At 48.1% G+C, this 11,917-nt stretch overlaps 1 protein-coding gene across 2 annotated transcripts in view; it reads right to left on the bottom strand.

Annotated features, from left to right (window-relative positions):
* Positions 1 to 10,027, bottom strand: part of U2SURP (U2 snRNP associated SURP domain containing) — a 74,950-nt gene extending 64,923 nt beyond the window's left edge. For both annotated transcript variants that reach the window (XM_079766926.1, XM_079766925.1), the window contains exon 1: positions 9,828 to 10,027. In XM_079766926.1, the coding sequence (XP_079623052.1) occupies positions 9,828 to 9,872 (45 nt within the window). In that variant the 5' untranslated portion in view covers positions 9,873 to 10,027. The remainder of the gene's footprint in view (positions 1 to 9,827) is intronic.
* Positions 10,028 to 11,917: the final 1,890 nt, after the last annotated feature.

An 11,917-nucleotide genomic window follows, 5' to 3' on the forward strand; every position in this document is an offset into this window, starting at 1 on the left:
GCCAGCCTGATCACACCCTAACCACTCCCCTGCCAGCCTGATTGATGCCTAACTGCTCACCTGCCAGCCTGTTGCCCCTAACTACCCTCCCCTGCAGGCCTGGGTCCCCCGCAACTGCCCTCCTCTGCTGGCCTGGTGATCCCTAACTGCCCTACCCTGTAGGCCTGGTCCCTCCCAACTGCCCTCCCCTGCTGGCCATCTTGTGGTGGCCATCTTGTGTCCACATGGGGGCAGGATCTTTGACCACATAGGGGCAGCCATCTTGTGTGTTGGAGTGACAGTCAATTTGCATATTACTATTTTATTAGATAGGATAGAGTAATAAAACCACCTGGTGCACGGGTGGGGGCCAACTGGTTTGCCCTGAAGGGTGTCCCGGATCAGGGTAGGGGTTCCCTTGGGGCGCGGAACGGCCTGGGCGAGGGCCCTGTGGTGGTTTGCAGGCCGGCCACGCCCACCAGCGACCCAAGCAGAGGCCCTGATATCTGGGATTTATTTATCTTCTATAATTGAGTTTGTAGCCTTGAGTGGAGGCTTGGACCCAACAGGGTGTGCAGAAAGCTTGGCTTCCTCCATTGCCAGGGGCAACTCAAGCCTCCTGCTCACTCTGTGGCCGCAGCCATCTTGGTTGGGTTAATTTGCATACTCGCTCCTGATTGGCTGCTGGGTGCGGCTTGTGACGTAGCGGAGTGATGGTTAATTTGCATATTACTCTTTTATTAGATAGTATGCAAGCACCGTATCTAAACAAGACCACTTATCAATCCACTTCCTTGAGATTTCTTTTTCTTCCTCACCCATCTTTTTTACACCCCTTATCTCTATCGTTCAAAACTCTCATTGTTCAAAATGACTCAATCAGTCAAATTCTTCTATGCTCTTAACCTTTTGCACTCAGATGTCGAGTGCAAATTACTCTTTGAATGTATCAATAATTTGAAATATAAAAAAATCCAAACAAATAAGTTTGTATGAAAAGAAACTCCAGTTTTTTATTCTACTGCCGCGCTTTGTAACGTCTGGGGTATTTAAAAAATTAAATCCCGAGTAGAATAAAGGAATCGAGAAAAAGGCAAGCGAGTGCAAAGGGTTCAAGATTCCCCCACCCACCCTCCATTCAACCAGCTGTCACTTCTTTCACCCAACTTATAGGTACTTTTGATGTTGACTCTCATCTTTCACTGGATAGCATGCTCCCCCAAAAGTGGCTAGGGTCTTATTTAATGTTTTCTTTCTCAAAACCAAGCACAAAATCTGGCAAGTGACAGGAACTTGATATAGTTGTTGGCTTAACCTATATAACAAAATTGCAACACACTGTTTACATACTATGCTGTCCACTCACTAACATGGAACAGCTATCTAGCTTAATACCACTTTCTAAGCCAAACCCAAAAAACTCCATATGATCACTGAGACATGCACTATCCTATCTAATAAAAGAGTAATATGCAAATTAACCATGACTCCGCTACACCCATAAGCCACGCCCACTAGCCACTCAGAGCGAGTATGCAAATTAACCCAACCAAGATGGCTGCAGCCACAGAGAGCAGGAGGGAGGCTTGGGTTTCCCCAGCAATGGAGGAAGCCAAGCTTTCCGCCTGCCCTTGCCGGCCTAGGCCTCCACTCAAGGCTACAAAGTTTCAATTATAGAAGGTAAACAAATCCAAACAGAAATGGCGGCAGCCACGGAGCTGGAAAGAGCAGGAGGCTAGGGTTGCCCCCCGCAATGCAGGAAGCCAAGCTTTCCACACACCCTGGCCGGCCCAGGCCTCCGCTTAAGGCTACAAAGTTTCAATTATAGAAGATACATAAGTTCCAAAAGAAATGGCTGCTGCCACGAAGCAAGCAGAAGGCTTGGCTCCGCTCCAGGCTACAAAGTTTCAATTGTAGAAGATAAATAAACCCCAGATACCAGGGCCTCTGCTTAGGTCGCCAGGGGGCGTGGCCAGCCTGCAAACCACCACAGGCCCCTCGCCCAGGCCACCCCACGCCCCAAGGGAACCCCCACCCTAATCCGGGACACCCTTCAGGGCAAACCAGCCGGCCCCCACCCTTGCACCAGGCCTCTATCCTATCTAATAAAAGAGTAATATGCAGATTGACCATCACTCCAACACACAAGATGGCTGCCCCCATGTGGTCAAAGATCCTGCCCCCATGTGGACACAAGTTGGCCACCACAAGATGGCCAGCAGGGGAGGGCAGTTGGGAGGGACCAGGCCAGCAGAGGAGGGAAGTTGGGGGTGACCGGGCATGCAGGGAAGGGCAGATGGGGGGGGGGGAACCAGGCCTGCAATGGAGAGCAGTTGTGGGGGACCAGGCCTGCAGGGGAGGGCAGTTAGGGGTGACCAGGCCTGCAGGGGATGGCAGTTAGGCATCAATCAGGATGGCAGCAGAGTGGTTAGGGGGTGATCAGGCTGGCAGGCAGAAGCGGTTAGGGGCAATCAGGAAGGCAGGCAAGCGAGCAGCTGGGAGCCAGCAGTCCTGGATTGTGAGAGGGATGTCCGACTGCCCGTTTAGGCCCGATCCCGGGCAGTCGGACATCCCTCGAGGGGTCCCAGATTGGAGAGGGTTCAGGCTGGGCTGAGGAACAACACCCCCCCCCCATGCACAAATTCCGTTCACCGGGCCTCTAGTCCTATATAATTAATAGGGAATATGCTAATTGACCATCACACCCTCACAAAGCTGGCAGTGACCACAGCCAATAAAGAGGGACTATGCTAACTGACTGCCACACCCTCAAAGATGGCAGCACCCAGTCCCCTCAGCCCCGCTGGGGCGGCAGGCGCGGCACAGCCAGGCCTTCCCCTAGGCAGGTCCAGCCGTTCCACGTGCCTGCCTCAGGAGTCCCCCAGTCCCCTCAGCCCCCCAGCCACCCAGGGCAGGGCCGAGGTGCAGGCAAGCCCAGGGCCGCCCGAGGCTCAGGTAACCAGGGCCGGCCAAGGCTTGCACTGCCAGCAGTGGCAGCAGCAGAGGTGTGATGGGGGCATCGCCTTCTCCTGATTGCTGGGTTGCCTCCTGCCCCTGAGAGTCCCTGGACTATGAGAGGGGGCAGGCCAGGGTGAGGGACCCCCCTCCAGTGCATGAATTTTCATGCATCGAGCCTCTAGTGTACAATAAAGTTAAATAACAAACCTGAAGTAATCTTTAAAATTACATCCAAAACAATACCAATACATGAAAAGTTGTAACTACATTTTGAGTGTCCTGCAATTTATCTAAACTGAGGAAGAGCCTAGTGAAAAAAATTTAAACTTCTCAAAGAGACATCTAACTACCAAATAGTCTCAAGTGCTACAGGCAAATGTTTCTTGCTTTCAAAAAGGTTATTTCCACAAAATTTCTAGCACATACCTGGTGTGTAATAAAATGTTAAAGGTATTTAATAATAGCACATGAGACAAATTATTTGTAATATCAATGTTTTTTAGTTTACTCTCCTGTATCAAGTTTTAATTTTTATTTCAAAATTTATGCTTTCTGTAAAAAGGATTAGAAAGGCAGGACTCTTCATCTCACATCCCAAATGGGATGTAGTAAGGCAAATGGGTATCTTTTATTAGTATACTTCCCAGGAAAAACAAAGCTTCAGGAATAAAAAAATTTTTTAAAAAGACTTTCTGAAAACAATTCAATCCAATTAAGATAGGAATTTTTTTTACTCATTTCAACATTCATATTCAAGCACCAATGCTGCAAATGTTCATTTCTAAAAAACACTGATAAAAAAATATAAAGTTCATAATTCGACTATCCACACAAAACACAACCTTCCACACATAAAACTAATCACCTTATATTTTAAGATTATGACCATATTATAATGAAAATTCAGTTTAATCTAAAACTGGAAACTTTGTAGAGCCTAATTTTTAAGGTTTGTGTTTTGTTTGCAGATTTTCGTATTTAAATCTTACATATTTTCAGGAACCACAAAAAAACATGTACATAGGCAGTAATAAATACCTAAGGATCACAAGCCTTGGATGAATGCTCATTTTACTTATTTCTTATAAGTGAAATACTTGGTTAATCAGCAACCAATCAAAATTGTTCCAAAACCAACTTAGTACTTAATGTCAAGGAAGCCAGCAATATTTTGTTGATTTACCTATATAACCCAATTTTTGAAATGTGGGAAAAAATAAGCATTGTTAGAGTGCAGAAGCAGGGCACACAATTCAATATTGATATTATTACCAGCACAGGAGATGCAGAAGCAAAGAAAATATCACATTCTCTTCATATCCTCATTTTTGCTGAGCAAGCAAACAAAAAAACCTCTTAATATGATAATTTGGTAAATTCTAAGAAAATGTTTAACAAGTTTATAAGCAAATAATTATAAACTTGTCTTTGTCTCTCCTCCCAAAATCAAATATAGCATCAATGTCCCTCTCCCCCAAAGTAGTATTTTAGTCCGGTGATAAACAGGAATAATGCATAGGAAAATCTTAGCTCATTCCTAAAACATTTCTGAATTTCTATATTTGCCAGGCTTTAATTAAAATTAAACTGAAGAGCCCTAGCCAGTTTGGCTCAGTGGATAGAGCATTGCCTGTAGACTGAAGGGTCCCGGGTTTGATTCCGGTCAAGGGCACATGCCCAGGCTGCAGGCTCCATCCCCAGAAGGGGACATGCAGGAAGCAGCCAATCAATGGTTCTCTCCCATCAAGGATGTTTCTGTCTCTCCCTCTCCCTCTCCCTTCCTCTCTGAAATCAATAAAAATATACTTTCAAAAAATTAAACAGAAGACAAAAGGGCATGGGATCTCTTCACTAGGCACAACTACACATAAAGGTGAGTCATTTTATGCATACATAAAATGTAATTTTTAAAGCTAGAAGGAACGGTAGAAGTTATCTAACATAACTTCTGTATTTTATAACTAAGACATGTCAAATAATTTTGCCATTATCTATGCAAAAATCTTGTATATTGTACATTTTTAAATTAAAATTTTTCTCAATGTCTAGAAATATGATTTACAAACATCCCTTCCCATATCAATGGGAATTTAAGTAGCAAAGAAGATGAATGAACATGAAACAGAATAATCTCATCTGTATTGTAGAATGTCACTCATCTGCTCTCACAAGAGGAAGTGAAATCAAACCAGAGATCAAAGGCTAGAAACTCCAAATACTGTAGTATTAGCCAAAACGGTCTAATCCTCCCTCCAATCATTTCTGGACTTGTGTTAAAAATAAAAAGCAACAACCTTGGCAGTCATTATGATAGTTCATGTCTTAAGATTCTAAATCTCAGGATTAGACATTATCCTGGCATTTTGAAAAGTACTTTTAATTTCCTCTAAAGCATAAAAAGGAGAATATGAACTAACATAAGGGAAAAGAACTAATCCTCTCTAATAAAATGGTAATATGCAAATTAACCATCGCTCCGCTACATAAGCCACGCCCACCAGCCAAGCCACGCCCACCAGCCAATCAGGGCGAGTATGCAAATTAACCCCAATCCAAGATGGCTACAGCCACAGTGAGCAAGGTTTCCCAGGTAACAGAGCAAACCAAGCTTTCCATAGCCGTTGCAGGCCTAAGCCTCCACTCAAGCTACAAAGTTTCAATTATAGAAGGTAAACAAATTCAAACAAATGGCGGCAGAATGGAGCTTGAGAGAGCAGGCCAGCGTTGCCGGCGTCAACAGGGGAAGCAAAGCTTTCCGCACACCCTGGCCGGGCTTACCCGCTTAAGGCTACAAAGTTTCAATTGTAGAAGGTGAATTAACTGCCACAGAAATGGCTGCCGCCCCAGAAATGGCTGCCGCCCCAGGCTACAAAGTTTCAATTGTAGAAGGAAAATAAATTCCAGATACCAGGGCCTCCCCTTGGGTTGCCAGGAGGCGTGGCCAGCCTGCAAACCACCACAGGCCCCTCGCTCAGGCTGCCCCACGCCCCAAGAGAACCCTCACCCTTATCTGTGACACCCTTCAGGGCAAACCAGCTGGCCCCCACCCGTGCACCAGGCCTCTATCCTATTTAATAAAAGAGTAATATACAGATTGATCATCACTGCAACAAACAATATAGCTACCCCCATGTGGTCAAAGATCCTGCCCCCATATGGACACAAGATGACCACTACAAGATGGCCAGCAGGAGAGGGCAGTTGGGAGGCACCTGGCCTGCAAGGGAGGGCAGTTGTGAGGGACCAGGCCTGCAAGGGAGGGCAGTTGAGAGGGACCAGGCTTGCAAGGGAGGGCAGTTGGAGGTGATCAACCCTGCAGGAGAGGGCAGTTAGGGGTGACCAGGCTGGTAGAGGAGGGAAGTTGGGGGCAAACAGGCTGGCAGGGGAACAGTTAAGCATCAACCAGGCTGGCAGCAGAGTGGTTAGGGGGTGATCAGGCTGGCAGGCAGAAGCGGTTAGGGGCAATCAGGAAGGCAGGCAGTCAAGCAGTTGGGAGCCAGCAGTCCTGGATTGTGAGAGGGATGTCCGACTGCCCGTTTAGGCCCGATCCTGGCCTAAACGGGCAGTCGGACATCCCTCCAGGAGTCCCAGATTGGAGAGGGTACAGGCTGGGCTGAGGGACAACCCCGAGCCGTGCACGAATTTCGTGCACCGGGCTTCTAGTCTATACTAATAAAAGGGCAATATGCAAATTGGTCACAACACCCTCACAGTAACAACCAAACAGCAGGCTGCATGGGGCGACAAGGCTGGCAAGGGGGGTTAGTAAGGGATGACAAAACGACTCACGAGCAGGTTGCATGGGGCAACCAGGCCGGCAAGGGGGTTAGCGAGGGACGATCAAATGACTGACCAGCAGGCTGTGTGGGGCGACCAGGCCAGCAGGGGGGTTAGTGAGGGACGACCAAACGACTGAACAGCAGGCTGCGTGGGGTGACCAGGCCAGCAGGGGGGTTAGCGAGGGGCAATCAGGCCAGCAGGAGAGGCAGTTGGTGGCAACCAGGCCTGCGGGGGCGGGGGGGACAGTTTGGGGCAACCAGGCTGGCTGGGGGGGGGGGGGGGGGCAGTGAGGGGTGACCAGGCCGGCAGAAGGGGTCAGTGAGGGGCAACCAGGCCAGCAGGAGGGGGGGGGCAGTTGGGGGCAACCAGGCTGAGAGTGGGGGGGAAGTTGCAGAAAAACAGGCTGGCAGGGGGGCACTAAGGGGTGACCAGGCCAGCAGGGCGACAGTTAGGGGCAATCAGGCTGGCAGGGGGGTCAGTGAGGGGCGACCAGGCTGGCAGAGGAGGGCAGTTGCGGGAAAACAGGCCGGCAGGGGGGGCAGTTAGGGGCAATCAGGCAGGCAGGCAAGTGAGCAGTTAGGAGCCAGCGGTCCCAAGGATCGGGCCGAAACCGACAGTCCGACATCCCCCAAGGGGTCCGGGATTGGAGAGGGTGCAGGCTGGGCTGAGGGAACCCCCTCCCCGTGCACAAATTCCGTGCACCGGGCCTCTAGTATTATCTATAATAATAAAAGCATAATATGCTAATTAGACCCGATGTCCAGACGACCTTCCAGACAAAGCTGGGGCTACGAGGGAAGCCCTGGTCCCAGGTGCCAGCAGCCAGGGGAAGGAGGTCCTACTCTTGCATTGAATTTCGTGCATCCGGCCTCTAGTGTACTTTATAAACATTAGCTCATTTAATCCTTACATCAACCCCGTAAAAGAGCGATGAATTGTATCCACATTACAAAAGAAACTGAGACTCACAAAGAGTTTATGCAACTGGCCTGGCCAGGTATGGCTGTTGGTTGAAGCGTCCTCGAAGGTTGTGGGTTTGATTCCATCAGGGTACATACCTAGGTTTCAGATTCAATCCCGTCAGGGAGGATTCAGGAGACAACACATTAATGTATCTCTCTCACATTGATGTTTCTCTCTCCCTTCCTCCTTAAGGTCAATTAAAAAAAAAATGGGGGGGTTATAAAATCTGCCTAAAATTGCAAATATAATTAATTACCAACACAGGATCTGAACCAAATCTAGTTTATTTATCAAAATCCAAGATCTTTCTACATCATGTAGCCTCTATATTAATAGAGAAAATCATGTTAATATTATTTGAATCCTGAGATATTAATTCCTTTTACAGTCATCAAAATATCTCTTAATGCCATCAACTGATAATAATAAAAAACAATATATCTAAAAAGATTTGCCCTAGCTGGTGTGGATAGAGCGTCTGAACCACGGACTTAAGGGCCGTGGGTTCAATTCCGTTCAAGGGCATGACCCTTGCTTGATCCCCAGCAGGCCCAGCTTGCAAGAGGCAACAAATCGAGGTGAGTTCGATGTTTCTGTCTCTCCCCCTCCCTTCCACTCTCTCTAAAAATCAATGGAAAAATATCCTCGGGTGAGGATTAACAAAACAAACAAAAGAATTTACTGGAAGATCCAATAATTTAATTATAGGTAACAGTCACACACAATCACGAGAAGTCCTATTATAAAAGGAAGACTAAACAGACATTAAAATGTATCCAAGGCCTCAAACTAGGAGATACTTTAAAATATTATTTTGAGGAGAAACAAAAAATTGTGACGTGCGTGATATTATAAATTTAACTAGCTTTAGCAACAGTTCCCGATAGTGAGCAAGGCTGTTTTTGTCAGGAGTCTGTTTCTAGAAAGTGGGTAGAGTGAGGTATCCAACTTATCCCCTAATCCCCAAGGGGAAATGTACCGGGGAGGGAAGAAAATGACAGAGTAAATACATAATGGAAAGCAGCCAAAACTGGCCCTCCACCATAGTTTAACAGAGCTAAAAGATGTCTGGTAAAGCCATTGTAATTACAAACTAATGGTGAACATCATTCCTCAAATGGCACAAGATTATGATTTATTACAAACTGAGAGCAACTACAAAACTGGTTATTAATGTTTGTCACAACAAACTGTAAACGCAAGGCACGTCCGCCCGGTCTACCGCACACTTAACTTCCTAACGAGCGGCTTTAAGATGTCACAGCGTTTGAGTGTTAAACGACTTACATCTCCATTAAAAGTAACAGCTACTGCAGGCAACACCTATATCCCGTTCGAAGGGAGGAACTCAGAAAAAGCCAACCCACCATTAAAAGACCCGCCCAAGGTGGCAACTAAGACCCGAGGCTGCCAAACACAACCTAACACCAAACCACCTCTCCAGCTCCCGGGTTTCCCCCTGGCGCACACACTCCCTGCAGACTCCGGGCGGCTTCCTAACCCGGTGGCCTCGCACCCCGGAAGTCCCCCTCTCAGGGAAGCGCACGCGGAAGCCGGACCCGCGCCGCGCAGGCCGGGCGCACCGACCCTCGCTCGGGTCCGCCTCGGCGGCGAGGCCACGTGCCGGCGTGAGCCTCGGGAGGCAGCCCCGCCGCGCCGCCCCGCGCCCTCCGCTCGCAACTGCCCGCCCCACGGGTTATTTATTCCCAAGCGGACTTGAAGGAAATGGAGGGAGGCCGGCACCGTGAGACCCAAAACCAAAGACCCGAGAAAAGATGGGCAGGGACGTAATCGCCCAAGCTGTGATCAGCGGCCTCCGCGCGCAACAAGGTGAGACACCGTGGCGCCTTTTCGCCGCTTCAGACCCCAGTCTACACCTTTGGCTTCATGACAATGCCAAGCGCGGGCCGGACTCCTCACGGCAGCCCGCGCCACCCCGGGGCCCGCCAGTCTCCAGCCGAGTCCGGGCTGGGACGAGGAGGGACGCCAGGCCTCTCAACCTGCGCACCACGGAGCGTCGGCACCCGGCCTGCCATCGCAACCGAAATGCGGACTCCCACCCAACCCCTCCCGCCGCCCAGGAGCATCTGCAGGCCCCAGACGACCGGGGGAGACTCGCTGACTTACGCAGTCCTCTGAGAAATTACCTTTGAACTGGCCTTCTGAGAGCCGCCTGGCGTTTTGTCCGCCATCTTGAGCTTTGCTCCTCCTTCGGCGGCGGCAGCAGCGCCGGCGAGTCGAGCGCCGAAAGAGTGGATCGCAGCGGAGCCCGCCGGAAGGTCTGCAAGGCTGGCTAGTCAACTGCCGAGATGGTATTCAATCTCGTGTGCACAGGACTTCCGGAGTCTCCTTTTCCCGGCCCCGCCCCTACGCTGGTTTTTCTGGTTGTCTGGGTTGCTGGGTGTGTTATTGGACCCGGGAATTTAAAGAAGCTTCTGGTCCTGGCTTTCAGGGGCTGCGGATACTTAACTATTTTTCAAGTGCCAATCCCTGATGGGTGCGAGCAGGTTCTGCTTCCTGGAGAGGAGGAGACGTCTCCTTAAAGAAGAAGGCACTGGTCAGCTGGGCGGGATTTTACTTCAATTCCGAAAATAGGTCTGGAACGGCCTAGGCCCTAGGCTGAGGTGACCAGACGTCCCGCTTTTGGCGGGACAGTCCCGACTTTTAACAATTTGTCCCGCGTCCCGCGGCGTTTTAAAAAAGTCCCGATTTTTGGAAAGAATGCACGACAAGCTAGGGAACGGCGGGAGAACGGGAAGGGAATATACGGTTTTTGGCGGCCATGTGGCTATTTAGCCAGGATATGAGTTTTATATTATTTTTGTTAATTTTATAATGTTAAACTTTAATAATAACAAATAATTGTTGAGAACTGGTTATTGAGAACTGCTTATCAAAGTTCGCGTTGTTGATCAGTTGTTAGAATTCGACCACCATTGTTTGGACTTAATGAACAATGGCATTTTTTGGGATTGGCAACGACGAAAACATTTTGTAACTGTCTCTCAGACGACACACATCGTACTGCGTGCTAGTAAGCTAGTTAAACAAGTGATGTCATTACAAATCAGCTATTCAGATAATTTAGGTAAGTAATTTATTTATTTATTTCATAAATCCATAAATTTTCTTGAATTTAGCAGACAGTACTGGTAATATTTATATTTTATAGTGGCGGCAAAAAGTCTAGCGCCAAACAACGACAGCAATCTACTAAAAAAAATTCACTCAAATGAGAAGTATGCCAAAGAATAAAATAATACTATACATAATTTTTTATTTATTATATTTGTAAATTGTACTTACGTTGAAATTTTAAAAAATATATTACAATACTATTTTTGCGTTCTATGAAAATTTTTGTTGCTCCATATAGACCAAATTTTTAATCAAGAACCGCCCCCCCCCCCCCCCCCGCCACTCCCCCGGTCAATGGTGTCCCGCTTTACCAATGTTAAAATCTGGTCACCTTACCCTAGGGCAGTGATGGGCAACCTTTTGAGCTTGGTGTGTCAAACTTCGCCAAAAAACTGAGCATAACTCGGGTAGTGTGTCACTTTGAGGAAAAAACTAACTCCAAGACTCTAGTCGCAAATGTTTCATCCTCAGGAGCAGCAAATGTTTCATCCTCGGCATGCGGCCGCGTGTCATCAGAAATGGCTACGCGTGTCCGTGCTGACACGCGTGTCATAGGTTCGCCATCACTGCCCTAGGGGAACCTGGTGCAGACTTGTTCGCACCACTTGGGAGCTCACAGCCTGGTGGGAAACTCACAGTCTGCCCAAGGTACTTGAGTATAGAATTGTGCACAGAAAGCGGAGGAGGAGCTTTTGACCCACCCTGAGGTTCTGGCAATGGAGATTGGATAGAATCTATTTAGGGCGTCTACAGAGACAGGATAAGAGAAAATCATAAAGATACTATACTCTAAATAAGTTAATACAGGGCCCTGAGGCAACCAGGGTGCTTAGGATTTAGAAGTATGTTCTGAGGATATAGTGTGGCCTTCAACAGAGTTAACTTGGGACCGTGACGTGGGCAGATTTTAAGTTTTTAAAGATGGCTCTGAGGACTGGGGGAAGGGAAGAGTACAAGTTCATGACTTCACTCTGATTCATTTATGCTGTGGACGAAAGGGGCCACATGCTGACCTGACAAGCTTAGGGGAGGCCTGCATGACAGTCTTGCAAACTCAGAGAGACCTAAAGCAGTGGTCGGCAAACTCATTAGTCAACAG

This window comes from Cnephaeus nilssonii (assembly GCF_951640355.1).
Source record: "Cnephaeus nilssonii genome assembly, chromosome: 3".
Classification (NCBI taxonomy): Eukaryota; Metazoa; Chordata; class Mammalia; order Chiroptera; family Vespertilionidae; genus Cnephaeus; species Cnephaeus nilssonii.